The following is a 15298-nucleotide window of genomic DNA, read 5'->3' as shown; positions in this document are numbered from 1 at the left end:
GGGCCGGCCCATCTTCTGCTGCTCTTCCACCCTTGTACATCTCCTCTTATCCGAGGAGCTCAAGTTCAAGCTGCACCTGTCACATCTGCATTCTGAGCAGTGGGAAGGAGGAAGGGAAGAAGAGGCATGCAGTCCTTCCTTTTTATAAAGACTTCCTAAAAGTTACACACAACACTTTTGTGTACATCCCATTGGCTAAAACCTCGTGATATGGTGACACCCAGCTTCAAGGGAAGCTGTGGTGGATAGTCTTTTAGCTGGGAAGCAATGTACAATGTAGGAAGTATAGATGTTTCTCGACTTGCAATGGGGTTATCTCCTGATAACCCCATTGTAAGTCTAGGAGCATACTGTATTGCTGTCACATGATCATAAAATGAATCATAAGTCGAACCATCATGAGTCACACTATCCTAAGCAAGGTACCGTATGTACATAGTTAAAAATCAGGGTTCTTGTGGCTAAAGACAAAGACAACAATGGATATACAGAGCTCTAGCAGTTGTTGTCACAGTCTCGCTATATTGTTTTTATATGCATTGCTAAATTTTTGGATAGTTATTACTTTATTTTAGATTTTTTTATATCTATGTTCATAAGTGATACTGGCCTACAATTTTGTTTTTCTTGTTATTGTTCAGGTATGAAGGTTATGCTAGACGCCTAAAATACATTTGGTAGCTTTCTCTGTGTTTTTGTACTTTGGAACAGTTTGTGTAAAGCAGGAATTATCTATTCTTAAGATTTGGTAAAGGTTACCTTTGAAACTCCCTAGGCCTGATGCCTTTTGGGGATAGGAAAAACTTTTAAAACTATCGCTTCAGTTTCTTTAGTGGTTATTGATCTATTGTGGTTTTATTTTTCTTCTTGAGTCAATTTTGGTGATTTACATTTTTCTAAAAAATGGACCATTTTACAAAAATTGAGTTTTCAAAAATTTTGGCACAAGATATTCTTTCTCATACTATTACAATTTTATAAATGTTTATTGTATTTCTAGGTTATGTCTCTTTTCATTCCCAATACCATGTATTTACGCCTTACCTCTCTTTGTGATCAACCTTGCTTGAAGTTTATATATTTTATCATTTAAATATATTTTAAAAATTATATAGTATTAATCTTTTAAAAAAACTAGCTTTTGGTTTTGGTGAGAAACCTTTACTATTTCCTTTCTTCTACTACTTTTGTGTTATTTTCTTTCTTTTTCCATGTTTGTCTTTTTTTCAGCCTCCTTAATTAAACACTAACTTTATCTTTTTTTTTCTCCTTAAGGTGCTTGCAATTTATTTATTTGTTTATAAATTTTTATTGAATCATAATTGGTTATACATATTTTGGGGGTTCAATGTTGAGGTATGTTGATCACATCAATATTACTAGCATATATATTGTTACAAATCATACTTATTCTTTATGCCCCTTGTCCAATCTCTCCCCATATCGCTTTCCCTTCCAATCTCTCCCCATCCCCCTCTCCTTCCCCCCTCCCTCCTCTGACAACCCTAGCTTTCTTCTCTTCTTCTGAAAGAGTAATGGTTACTCTGTTGATTTGTTGCCCAGATGATCTGTCCAATGCTGAGAGGTGTGTTCAGGTCCCCCAATATTATTGTAGAGCAGATGCTTTTTCTGTCACTGTGGAATGGGATTTGTGGACAGAGACATCTTCTTTCCTTTGGTCTCTGCTGGTAACTCTCCTTGTTTCAATGCACTCCAGTGGCTGGTGGACTATCTTCATGGTGGTTGTGGCATCTAGCCACTTTCGTGGCAGCTGTGGTTATTGTGGTGGCTGTGGTGGGCCACCCACATGGAGGTGATGTTTTGGCATGCTTCTTGGCACAGGCATTGTGCCTAGTTGTGGGAGGTGGGTCCGGTCCCCAGATCCATGTCTTGGGACGGACCCTGGGTGGGCCCCAAGGCACTGGTGGTATGCCTGGTTGTGGGAGGGGGGGGGTCCAATCCCTGGCTCCAAGCCTCAGGTCCCTGGGCGGGCCCCTAGGTGCTGGCAGTGTGCCTGGGCTGGAACTAAGTTTTTGTCCTTTGCTTACTTCTAAAATGGGGGAACTTCCTGTGAGGAACAGTACTTGAGCTGTGTGTTTTAGCCAAATTGTTGCTTTGCTGCTGCTTCCCTAGGGAAGGCTTTTTGTGCAGCTCAGGTTGTAATGGTTGACTTTATAGGTACTTCCAGCTCTCCAGAGACCTAGTGCACCTGGGTTGTAGGAACTCTGATCTGGGCCTGAGTCTTTTCATCAAATTGCACCCCATGCAATTCTGTATTCCTGACCAGTCTCCACTGAGTGGTCCAATGCTGATTGGGGGGCAGATCAGCTGTCCTTGCTGTGCCCCAGTGTTCTCCTGGTGGGCCCGTCTCCCCCACTGCCCATGCTGCAAACACTTCCCATGGGATGGGCCATGCACCGGTCCCTTGTGATGACTCACCAGCCTCTGAGTGGCTCTCTTTTTGCAGTTATTGTGACTCCTCACTTCTATGTGGGTCCACGAGCACCCTATTAGTGGTCTTGATGGCCTGGGGGTCACCATGGCCCTCTTCTCCCCTGCCACCTCCAAGCAACTCCATCCGAAGGGCACAGCTGCAGCTTTTGCCGGCTCCTGCTCTGTGTGCTCAGCAGCTCCAGCTTTAAAGTGGCTGTGGTACAAAACGGTTGGAATGGTTTTTTCTTTCTCTTATCATGACTTCTCCCACCTTCATGTACTCTGTAGGTCTCTCCTCCTTTTCCCCTGAGCTGTAGTGGCCCCAGCTTGGCTGTTGTTGCTTTTTTATACTTGTAAATTGGCTGATTTGTGGGAGAGAGTGACGCTGGGGACTGTCTATTCCACCATGTTGACTGGAAGCCACTAACTTTCAATATTACTTATTTTCTAACAAGTGCTTTTAGTACTATGAATTCCTTTTTAATTATACTGCTGTAGCTGCAACTCAGAAGTTTTGAGATGCAGAATTTTCATTGTTCTGTTCTATATAGTTTGTAACTTTCATCATGATTTCCTTTTTAGCCTGTGGATTGTTTAGAATTTTTTCTTTTTTTTTAGTTTCCAAATTTATTTTTTTGGGGAGAAGAGGGCAGCCTTTTCATTATTGACTTCTAAATTTGCTGCATTGTGGTCACAGTATGTAGCTATATGATATTTATTCCTTAGAATTTATGAAAGCAATAATAAGAAAAAGAATTATTGAGCCTTCTTCCAACATATATATACATCTTCTATATTACATATTATATATATGGTCAAATGTCATATATATTTTTCAAATGTTTATCTTTCATCGTTTCTTGGTATGTTTGATAAACTAGTTCTGAGAGAGGTGTGTTAAAATGTCTCATCATGATTGCTGGTGTGTTCTTTTCCCTGGTAACTGTATTAACTTTTAGTTTAGTTTGAGAGTATGCTGTTATTTATAAGCATTTAAGCTTATGATTGTTGTATCTTCTCAGTAAGTTGGCTCTTTTATCATTAAATAGGCTGTTTTTCATCCTTACTGATGGTTTTTGCCTTGAAGTCTCTTCGCCTGATTTCATTGCTATGGCTGCTTTCTTTGGTTAATTGTCCAATGTATCTTTTTCCATCCCTTTTATTTTTTACCTTCCTATATCTTTTTTTCTTAAGTTTATTTATTTATTAATATTCTTATTTTTTACATTCTAAGATGTTGTTGCGGAGCAATTGGGGCGTGGTAGAGAGGGAAAGGGGGAAGGAAATAGGATGGGAGAAGGAGGAAGGAGTGGGAACATGGTCGAGGCCTGTAGCACCCCCCTCATTCCTGCAGGGGAGACAAGGGGGCTTCCAGTGGTGGCTTGGTTGTTGCTGGGCTGGATGTAGGTGTCAGGGGTGTGGCTGAAGCCCTCAGCCCCCCACTGCCCCAGCTTGAGAACCTGAGGCACTTCCTGCAGTGGCTTGGTGGTCATAGCTGGGGGGGAATGGCTGAAGCCCTCAGCCCTCCCTGCTCCCTGGCTTGGGAGTCCAGGGGACTTCTGGTCCTTCTAGGTTTTATAAGTGTTCTTTGGTGGTTCTAACCTTTACTAGTTAATATCAAACTTTGTCTCTGGTCTGTGGATATTTTGTTTTTTCTTTCAATTCTGTGTTGGATTATTTGCTGTTCCCACCACTTAAACTCTGCACTAGAACTAATTTGTTGTCATTTGCTTACTTCTAAAATGGAGGAACTTCCTGTGGGGACCAACATTTGAACCCTGTAGTTGACCTAAATTGCTGCTTTGCTTCTAATTCCCTGGGGAAGGCTTTTTGTGCAGCTCAGGTTTTAATTGTTGACCTTGTATGTACTTCCAGGTTTCGTGAAGTCTGGTACACCTGGGTTACGTGGAGACTGTGGTCTGGGCTTGAGACTTTTCAGCAAACTGTACCTGCTGCAGTTCTATATTTCTAACCAGTCAACAAAGAGTGGGTCTGTGCTGATTGGAGGGCAGATCAGCTGTCCATGCTGTGCCCCAGTGTTCCCCCCGTGGGCCTGTCTTCCCCTCCCCCTGCACTCCAAACACTTCCCATGGGATGGGCCATGTGCTGGTCTCTTGTGATGACTCGCAGGCCTCTGAGTGGCTCCTTTTTTCAGTTGTTGTGGCTGCTTGTTCCTATGTGGGTCCACGGGAACCCTGTTAGTGGTCTTGCTGGCCTGAGAGCCACCGGCCCTCTTCTCCCCTGCCGCCTCCAAGCAACTTCATGCAAAGGGCACAGCTGCAGCTTTTGCTGGCTCCTGCTCCGTGTGCTCACCAGGGCCAGGCTCGAAGTGGCCAGGGCTCGAAACAGTCAGAACAGTCCTTTCTTTCTTTCATAATGGCTTCTCCTGCCTTCATGCACTCCATAGGTCTTGCCTCCTCTTCCCCTGATATCTAGCGGCCCCAGCTTGGCTGTCATTGCTTTTTAATAGTTGTAAATTGGATGATTTGTGGGAGAGGGTGACGCTGGGGACCATCTATTCCACCATCTTGACCGGAAGCCCCTTCCTGTATCCTTATTCTTTAGATGCGTTGCTTGTAAGTGATGTGTAGCTAGAGTTATAGTAGACATATTTAATCAATTTATAAATATTTTGATTACTGACTTATTTGGACTTATTTCTGCCATCTCTTTAAAGATTTTCTATTTGACATGCTTTTCTTTTGCTTTCTCCCTCTCCTACTTTTTTATCTTCTGTTAACTGATCGTTTACTTTATTTCTCTTTTTCCCTCCACTGGTTTGGAAGTTTACATTTTAGTAGTGATTTCCCTTAAAAATTTAATGGATATACTTAACTTCATATTTTTTTAATGAAGCCTAAAATTAGTATTTCTATCCCTCTTAGGCACAAAACAAGAACCTTGGAACACTTTAATTTTCTTCTTAACTCCCTGCTCCATCTTCCATGTTATATTTATCTAGTATTTTGATTATACCTCTTTAAAAGTCTCTGCTACATCAGTTGTTGTTATATCTTTTATGGCTTAATAGTTTAGATTTACAAACATGTTTTAACAATTTATGAGTTCACTATTGTTTGTTACTGCCCACTCCTTCCTCATGGGTTCAATTTCCTTCATGCTGAAGTACTACTTGAGCTTGGGACCAGTTTTAAAATTAATATCTCAGCTTGAGGTTTTTGTGTTTCACTGGTAGTACTCATTTGAACTCCATATCCACACACAAAGCAGCCTTAATATTCTGATTGCCCAGCATCCTGCTTCCAGGCCACAATCCTGAAATCACTGGCATGAGTTTTTCTAGTTCAAGTTCATACACGATAAAGACCTTCTTGGCTGTCAGCTTTGCGCACGGGGTCTCCTTCCAGCTCCGCATGGTGCCCAGGTGTGGTCTCTCTTCTCGTCCTCCCTCAGCATTCCCAGCTAGCCTCTAGCATATGTCTGGCCCACCTGGGGCTCACTTGGTTTAGACTTCCTCTCACTACTCAGGTTTGGAATTTCCTTCTTGTTTCTGATACCTGAAGATTTCTCTTCCCTATTTCCAAGCCTGGCATTGTAGCAAAAACACCTTTCTGATTTTATTTGATTCAGCATTTCTGTGTGTTTGGGGCATGAGTGGGAGCTTCCTATGTTAGTTCAGTCTGCTGTATTGATCAGTCATCTGGACTAGGCTGATAGAAGTGGATCCAGAGAGAAGTGGACCAATCTGAGAAGCATTTTGGAGTGAAAGTCAGGGAAGGACAGGGACAGGCAGAGAATGTGGTCTTCCCTGCTCTTGTGTAAGTGCTTTGTGAGGTCTTGAAGGGGCAGGCTGAGGAGGGGAGATGGTGAGGAATAAGTGTCTAAAGAACCCAATTGCCTGGGACAGGTGATCACACTGGGAATACAGAGGGAGTGACAGGTGGAGAGAGGGGAAATCTGGCCCATTTCTCTGGCCAGGCTCCCTTGCTTGTCTGCTGAAGGCATCCTCAGTCATACACCTGCACAGTCCTTTCTGTCCCTTCTGTCCCTGGCACTTTAAGTCTGACTCACCACACACCATGCCCCAACTGGCACCTAAAAGCGAGCCATGAATTCCATCAGCCTTACTAGGCAGACATCTAGGACCAGCCCCCACCCACTGCCACCCCATTTTTTTTTTTTTTAATAAAGATGACCGGTAAGGGGATCTTAACCCTTGGCTTGGTGTTGTCAGCTCCACGCTCAGCCAGTGAGCGAACCGGCCATCCCTATATAGGGATCCGAACCTATGGCCTTGGTGTTATCAGCACTGCACTCTACCGAGTGAGCCACGGGCCAGCCCTAGCCACCCCATTTTCTGAGACTCTCTTGTTTTCATTCCTGTCTCACTCATCCCAGGATCTCTCTCTCCGTACTTTGGCTTGAAAAATTGCTGGGCAGGGCAGTCCTTAAAATGGCCTATTAAAAAATAGGTAAACAGGAAAGGTCTCTCCTTTTCTGCCTTTCACGGGGTTCCTGCTAACCTCTTGGGTGAGGAGTCTGGACTTATTGCCCCTTATTTCTGGGAATTATCTGCGGGTCCTTCTGCTTGCCCATCATCAGTGAGGACTTGGCTTGTTACAAATACACAGGGATAGGGGCTGGTGCCCCTCCAGTTCTATCTCCACTGTACCCCCACCCAAGATTCATTTTCCACAGATATTTATTGGATCCCTATTTTCTGTACTGAGTACTGAGGATATAAAGGCGAGCAGATACAGCCCCTGCCTTTGTGACACATACTGCCACGTTAATCTAAGAATCTCATAAATGATGTGGAATTACGGCCATGTGTGCCATGAGAGTGTATAATGGGGCTTTGACCCAGTCAGAGATGTCAGGTGTGGCTTCCCTGGGGAAGTGACATTTAGATGGAGATCTAAAGGATGAACAAAAGTTAACTTAGTGAAAATGAGCGAAGGAAGAAGGAACAGCATATGCTAAGGCCCTGTGGTGAGAGGGAGCATACTTAAGAAACAGTTACCAGCCCTGTCTGAAGGCGTCCTTACTGCACATGTCTTCCCAGACCCAGCACACTCTGGGCCATGATGGAAGAGTTCATCAAATGTCCTTGCTGAATATTAGATGACTGTTTCTGGAGCCCTTTGAGGTCACAGAAAATGTGATCTTTGCCTCCAACTCTCTCTCACCATGGGGACCCCCTTGTATCTTCTATCTCTAGATCCCTCCCACTAAGACCTTAACTTAAATTCCAGATTTAGCAAAACCAAAACCACCACCATCAAAACCCATGAAAATAAATAAACAAAAAACCCCACCAGAATGCCCAGTTTTAATTTGATTATCAAATAAACAGTGAATAACTTTTAATGTACCTTATGCTCCATGCAATATTAGGACATATTTAGTATAAGTTATACTAAAAACTGTAATTTATTTGAAATTCATATTGAACTGAGAGTCCTGTTTTCCATCTGACAATCCTACTTACACTCACCTGTGCCTACCTGGAGTTCTGTTTAAGAAGGCTTGCCTGCCCCTTCCATAGCATTATGGTCATTTCCAACTTTGGGTCCTTGGGAAGGGCATGTGCTAAAAGAAGTAGCCCCTTGAGCCCTGGGAAGGAACCTTCCATCATCATGAACCTTCATTCCAAGAACAGTCCTGTGAAAGCAACAAGGAGCTAACTGACCACGAGCTCTGGGTGCAGATCCTGCCTCCACGCCTCAGTCTTCAACTCCAGGATGGTTCTGGACTGACCTTCATGAATCTCCTCCTAAGTCTCCCACCCTAGCCCCACCCTGGCATCAATGTTATGGCCCCCAGGCTGGGCTGGTGGACTAGGGGACCCCTGCTTGACTAAATGTTTAAGCTCCTAAATGCTTTCTCAGAGGGGTGCTTCTACAGGAACAGGTATGGCGGCTGCAACATCACTGCCCTTTCTCCTCTCTTCCCAGTCCCCCTCCCACCCCCGTCAGCCTGCTGCCAAATAGTCCTTGCAAAACCTCTTGACAACTTCTGGATATTGAGCATTCCTCGGATACCATGTCTCTTGGGATAATCCAGTTTCTTCCCAGAGGCTTTTGTGTTATTCCCTAGAGAATCGCAGTAGAAATGTCTCTCACAAGTAACCATGATAACAACTTCCAGAATCATCAGGAATGTGATCATTGTCACCTTGAAAAACTTGAGGGGAGGCGGCTTCTGCAGCCTTGTTAAAAGGCGTGGGGAGAAAATACTGTGAACGTCTTGTGACGCATCAGTGATAACTCACAGCCGAAGCCAGTTTCCTTTCTGTGCTCGCAGCTGTTGGTGAAGACCACAGCAAATACTGCCAAATCCAAAATTAAATAGGGATATNCCAGAATCATCAGGAATGTGATCATTGTCACCTTGAAAAACTTGAGGGGAGGCGGCTTCTGTAGCCTTGTTAAAAGGCGTGGGGAGAAAATACTGTGAACGTCTTGTGACGCATCAGTGATAACTCACAGCCGAAGCCAGTTTCCTTTCTGTAGTGCTAAAAGAAGTAGCCCCTTGAGCCCTGGGAAGGAACCTTCCATCGTCATGAAGCTTCATTCCAAGAACAGTCCTGTGAAAGCAACAAGGAGCTAACTGACCACGAGCTCTGGGTGCAGATCCTGCCTCCACGCCTCAGTCTTCAACTCCAGGATGGTTCTGGACTGACCTTCATGAATCTCCTCCTAAGTCTCCCACCCTAGCCCCACCCTGGCATCAATGTTATGGCCCCCAGGCTGGGCTGGTGGACTAGGGGACCCCTGCTTGACTAAATGTTTAAGCTTCTAAATGCTTTCTCAGAGGGGTGCTTCTACAGGAACAGGTATGGCGGCTGCAACATCACTGCCCTTTCTCCTCTCTTCCCAGTCCCCCTCCCACCCCCGTCAGCCTGCTGCCAAATAGTCCTTGCAAAACCTCTTGACAACTTCTGGATATTGAGCATTCCTCGGATACCATGTCTCTTGGGATAATCCAGTTTCTTCCCAGAGGCTTTTGTGTTATTCCCTAGAGAATCGCAGTAGAAATGTCTCTCACAAGTAACCATGATAACAACTTCCAGAATCATCAGGAATGTGATCATTGTCACCTTGAAAAACTTGAGGGGAGGCGGCTTCTGCAGCCTTGTTAAAAGGCGTGGGGAGAAAATACTGTGAACGTCTTGTGACGCATCAGTGATAACTCACAGCCGAAGCCAGTTTCCTTTCTGTGCTCGCAGCTGTTGGTGAAGACCACAGCAAATACTGCCAAATCCAAAATTAAATAGGGATATAAGCCTTGAACTTCACTACCTTGAAAATTCATCTGTTTTAGTTAGGATTAGGTTTGGCTGTGAGTTATAAAAAAGCCCCAAACAACAATGACTTAAATATGATAGAAGTTTATTTCTTTCTTGCTTAAAAGAAGTCCAGAGAGAGTTGGTAGAGGGCTGGGGGATGCTCCACAGTGTCAGGACCCAGTCTCCTTCTGTCCTTTTGTCCCTCTACTGTCAGCATTTGCCTTCCATCTCCAGTTCCAAGATGGCTGCTTGAGGTCCAGCCATCATGTCTGCATTCTGGTCCTCGGGGAGGAGGAAGGGACAAAACAGGACATATCCCCTTCTTTTAAGAACACTTTGTGGAAGTTGCACTACCAGTTTCTCTTATATCCTATGGTACAACTTAGCCACATGGCTACATCTAGTTGTAAGGAAGATTGGGAAAAAAATCTATTCAAAGTGATCATGTGTCCAGCTTAAAACTGTGGGATTTTTTACTAAGGAAGAAAAGGAAAATGGATGTTGGGGAATACTTAGTGGCCTCTACCATCCTTCCTTCCAACCAACCGATCAACTACCCAGTCAACGTTTATGTGTGAAGAACTGCCCTATTTAGTGAGGGAGACAGATATGCAAATAACTAGCTACAATACAATGTGATACAGAGTATAAAAGAGGTTTTGTGCAGAGTGCTATGGGAGAACAGATGGAAATGATCAACAGAAACCATAATTAACTACAATGCCCTAGCTGGGTTCTCAGTACTACGTTCCGATTATTGTGTTTGTCCAGCTCCCTTTCTTTTCAGTGAGAGCTACAAACCTTGTCATCTCTCTATAACATCAAACACAATGGGCAGGCCAGGTGCTGTGCTAAGTTCTTTACATATATTATCTCGTAACAATCTTATCAGCTATTATGATTCTTCTCCTGTACAGAGGAGGAAACGAGGCACAAGCCATAGAGCTGGGTTTTGGAGCCAGACCAGGCTCCAGAGTACATGGGTTTAACCACTCAGCTAAGCTGCGCCCCCCAAAGCTGCTCATTCTCATTCCTTCCCCACCCCACCCCCACAGATCTCCAGCAGACAGCCTCCCCACCCACTTCACTGTGACGACTGAGGTCAACTGGTGGGGCCTCTCTCTACTTCCAGACGCCCCCCCCAATTTACCTGCATCTCTTCCCTTGCCTCCTGCACCAGCCCAGCCTCCGAGGCTGAGGCCTCTGTCTTCCCAATGAAAGCTGCCCCACTCCCTCCGTCCTCGGGAGGCAGCAGAGTGCAGTGGTTTAGGAGGTGGCCTCTGTGGCCAGGCCACACTAATTTGATAACCGTCTTATCTTAGGAAGTCACTTAACCTCTCTAAGCCTCAGTTTTCTCGTCTGTAAGTAGGGATGATACTAGCACCCTTATCATGGGGCTGTTTGTGAGGACTGAGCATGTTCATCCATGTAAAGTGCTCAGCCTAGCACATGCTAAGTGTTCAGAGGATGTTAGTTATTATTTTTATCTGCCTTCTATCTGGTTCCTTGCACCACTGCCTCTCTCTTCTCTGTCTTCAATCTGTTTCTCTTCACAGGTTGTATTAGTTTCCTATTCCTGCTGTTACAAGTTATCACAAATTTAGTGACATAAAACAATACATATTTATTTTCTTACATTTCTCAAGGTCAGAAGTCCACATTGGGTTTCACTGGGCTAAAATCAAGGCGTTGGCAGGACCGTGTCTCTTCTGGAGGCTCAGGGAGGAGTCTGTTTTGTCACCTTTTCTAGTTGATAGAGGCTGTCTGTGTTCCTTGGCTCCTGGATGCTTCTGTCTTCAAAGCCAGCAATGGAGGCTGGGTGCTCGGGTTGCATCACTCCGACCCGGATTTGGTCGACCCGGATTTGGTCGATCCCGGCTCCTTCTCTGACTCTGAATCTCCTGCCTCTCCCTTTCATGTATAAGGACCCATGTGATTACACTGGGGTCATCCTCAACGTAATCACACCTGCAAAGTCCCTTTTGCCATGGAAGGTGACATATTCATAGGTTCCAGGGATTAGGATGTGGACCTCTTTGGGAGGCCGCTATTCTGCCTACCCCACCAGTTTTGTCCCTTCAGGATATGGCATTCAAGAACCATCCAAAACAAAATATCCCTCCTTTAACAGCACATTCCCTTCTCAGCCAGGCTCTTTGGAAAAGTTGTCTTGACAAGTTTTCTCCTCCTCCTGACAACCTGCTGCAGTCTGTGTCTGTCCCCACATTCCACCAAACCTGCTCCTGCTTGGATCGCCAGTGGCCTCCGTGTTGCCAGATCCATAGGCACCTTTCATTCTCAACCAGCTGTATTTTCCATGTTGGCTGCTCCTTCCTTCTTGAGACCTTTCTCTCCCCTTTTTGTCTTTAGGCGACTTTCTCCTGGTTTTCTTCTTCATCCTCTCTGGCTTAGACTCCTCTATGAGCTATCCTGCCTTCGCCTGCCCCTGAGTGTCTGTGTTCCCCAGGGCTTTGCATCTTTGTCTCTTTGAACCATTGTTCTTTTCTTGGGTGATCTTGTTCTACACTACTGGTTTTAAATGCCACTTGCACAAGGACGACCAGCTCCTGCTTGTGCTATACAAATCTCTTGCCCCTGGCTGGGAGTGGTGGTGAGGACTATGCTTCCAGGAATCCCATAAGCGCCTCAACTTCTTCGGTCTTCCCTGGAGCAGACACAGTGAGAGAGGTCACTAAAGTAGCGACTTGAGAACCATGAAGCCTGGGGCACTGTATGCTTTCGTTCTAGACTGTGTGGCTCTTTACATCGAGCTGGAACGTGATCCTCTCAGGAACTCTAAGAGGACAGGTGAAAGGCACCAAGCGCAGTGGTGCCAAGGACAGATCCTTGGGGGTAACAGGAAAGCAAGCAGGGATGGCAGATCTTCAGGAATGTATTTACTGGGGCAAACCCCACCTTTACCTCCATGGTTTGCAACTGCTGGAGCTCTGAAGAAGCCACAGGGTATCTGGAGCTCAAAGGCACAAAATTATTCAAAGTGAGCCAAGGTACATCCTAACAGTGCAGTTAGGCAAACAAGACTCTTCACCAGAAAGAGGGAGCAATTTAACCAAATGGTGGGGCTGCTTCTGAATGCTAGAAGACTGCTGAGGGAGGCATGGTACTGAGGAGTGGTCTTGGGGGCAGTCAGGAGGTTCACAGTGGAAGAGGGACTTGAGTAGGGAATGGACAGGGAGCAAGGAGGAAGGCCATTCTAGGCAGGGAAATAGCATGTGCAAAGGCTTAGAGTAAGAATCATGTATCATCTGTTTGGGAAACAAGGAAAGATGAGGTTGAAGGCGAGGGTTGCATCCAGAGCATAAGGGCCTCAGGCAAATGCTAGCATATGAAGCTTGAACTTTATTTTGTTGGCAATGGGAAACTGTGGAAAGGTTTTGAGCAGGGGAATGACTTGGCAGGGCTCAGCTTTAGGAAGACTACTATAGTCTTGGGTGGGTTGGGGAGGGATTGTTGGGCCCCAGATCTTAAAACATGCAAGGTGTAATTTTAGAGAGAGGAGATACCTTGGCAATTACTCTTCCATTCCTATAATTCTATGTGTTTGTGTATTTTTAGATATGTGTGTATATTTATATATAATATATAATCATCTATGTCATATCATATATTTTAAATACAGATGGCCTAGATGGAGGGTAAGTGACTTCCCAAAGGCACATAGTGAGAAAGCCAATATTAGATCTCAGATCTGACTCCTAGTTCACTGCTCTTCCTCTGCACTGTTCTGAGTGAAGGCAGAGGTATCTGAGTGAAAGGAGGCTAACCCAGGAGTCAAGGTAGATGGTGATGCAAGTCTTGATCAGAGCAGGACAGGGCAGACATCAAGGTGAAGACCATGTGGGAGGCAATGAGGATACGTTCTCTCTCTTTCTCTCTCTCTGGGTGGGGGCTGGGACATAGGGCTCGTTGGAGACTGCACATGAGTACATTTCTCTTTCCTGGGTCCTGCAGCATCCTTCTGGGCCTGGTTTCTATGGCAACAGGCTCCCAGCAGGCAGCCCGCCAGCTGGAGGGAAGCAGGCAGGCAGTCAGGAGAGAAGGCCTGGGCAGCAAGAGGAAGGTTGAAGTTGCGGGGGTTGGGAAGGTCTCCTGGAAAGCTGGAGAAGCCCCTAGAGCTGGCCTGACAAGCCCCTCTCTCTTCTGACCATGTGGGGTGGAGGAAGCTCAGGATACGTGGGCCTTTCTTTTGTGGTCCTTGAATTTTCAGATCTTGAACTTCTGTTCATCCCCCACCCCTCCCATCTCCTGACTCCCACTTCTTAAGGTACTGTCTGATCCCAAACTGATGTATCTAAGGGGGCCACTGACTTCTTTTTAGAAAAGAACCCCCACTCTGATCTCAGGGGGAAAAATGAACAAGACCTATTGACTTTCTGTTGTGCATAGGATTTGCATATTAACAACTTGAAGACAAGAAATTTCCAGGCCTTATGTCATTCCTGCCAACAACTTAATTCAGCTCCACTGGCACTGGCTTACTCTGTCGGGCCAGGCTCTGCGCTGAGCTGTCAGGGTCCCTAGAGGAGAAGTCCTCTCAGCTGCAGGCCCACTCCACCCCCATCTGCTCTGAGGCATTTCTTCCCGTGATGTTTCAGCAGCTGGTGTAGTGTGAAGTGCTTGGACTGTGGAGCCCAGCAGCCCGGGGTCCAAATCCTGGCTCTGCCACTTTGTGGCTGGGTGACTGTGGGCCTCTCTGGGCCTTGGATTACGCATTTCTTGGTTTGGGCTGAGAACACACTAGTACAGCTGATGTAAAGTAGCAGACATACCATTTGTTAAAATACTGAAATACTTCTACATTCATTGGTAAAGAGCCACCACCCTGGTGTGTCCCTCTCCTGCGCCCTCTGTGGTCTGCCCCACTATCCAGCTTCTGCGGGCTGCCTCTCCAGCACTTTGGTCTGTGCCTGCCCTGATTGGTGTCTGCCAGCATCTGCTCTGTCTGTGCAGTACTGGTGGTTAAATATTTTGAATACTGGCTGGCCGGTTGGCTCAGTTGGTTAGAGCATGGTTTTATAACACCAAGGTCAAAGGGTTTGGATTCCGGTACCAGCCAGCCACCAGAAAAAACCAACAAAATATTTGGAATATTTTTATCTACCCCTGTCTAGAGGTAGTGAGGGAGGTGGGTATATTACATACCTTCCTGTTGCAAGGGCTGATATATTGTCAAGTGCGTGGATTAATGTCGATCACTTTGTAGGTTCCCTTCCTCATTCCTTGCCCTTTTTGCTCGGGGTGGGAGGTGAGGGTTGGGATGAGGCTGGGCGGGGGCAGAGGTGACAGGCCCCTCTCTCCGCAGGCGGGCGAGGTTCAAGCGCTCCAACAGCGTGACGGCCGGCGTGCAGGCAGACCTGGAGCTGGAGGGCCTGGCCGGCCTGGCCACGGTGGCCACAGAAGACAAGGCCCTGCAGTTCGGACGCTCCTTCCAGAGGCACGCCTCTGAGCCCCAGCCCGGGCCCCGGGCCCCCACCTACTCAGTCTTCCGCACGGTCCACACACAGGGCCAGTGGGCCTACCGCGAGGGCTACCCACTGCCGTACGAGCCGCCGGCCACCGATGGGTCGCCCGGCCCCGCCCCCGCCCCCACCA

General features: G+C 46.2%; 1 protein-coding gene across 1 annotated transcript in view; it reads left to right on the top strand.

Annotated features, from left to right (window-relative positions):
- Positions 1-15298, top strand: part of DLGAP3 (discs, large (Drosophila) homolog-associated protein 3) — a 45756-nt gene that overhangs the window by 25954 nt on the left and 4504 nt on the right. Inside the window, exon 8 of the mRNA XM_008585242.1 lies at positions 15009-15219. Within this exon, the coding sequence (XP_008583464.1) occupies positions 15009-15219 (211 nt within the window). The remainder of the gene's footprint in view (positions 1-15008; positions 15220-15298) is intronic.

Source organism: Galeopterus variegatus, unplaced genomic scaffold (assembly GCF_000696425.1).
Source record: "Galeopterus variegatus unplaced genomic scaffold, G_variegatus-3.0.2 Scaffold106, whole genome shotgun sequence".
Classification (NCBI taxonomy): Eukaryota; Metazoa; Chordata; class Mammalia; order Dermoptera; family Cynocephalidae; genus Galeopterus; species Galeopterus variegatus.
This window is presented reverse-complemented; position numbering and strand designations above follow the sequence as displayed.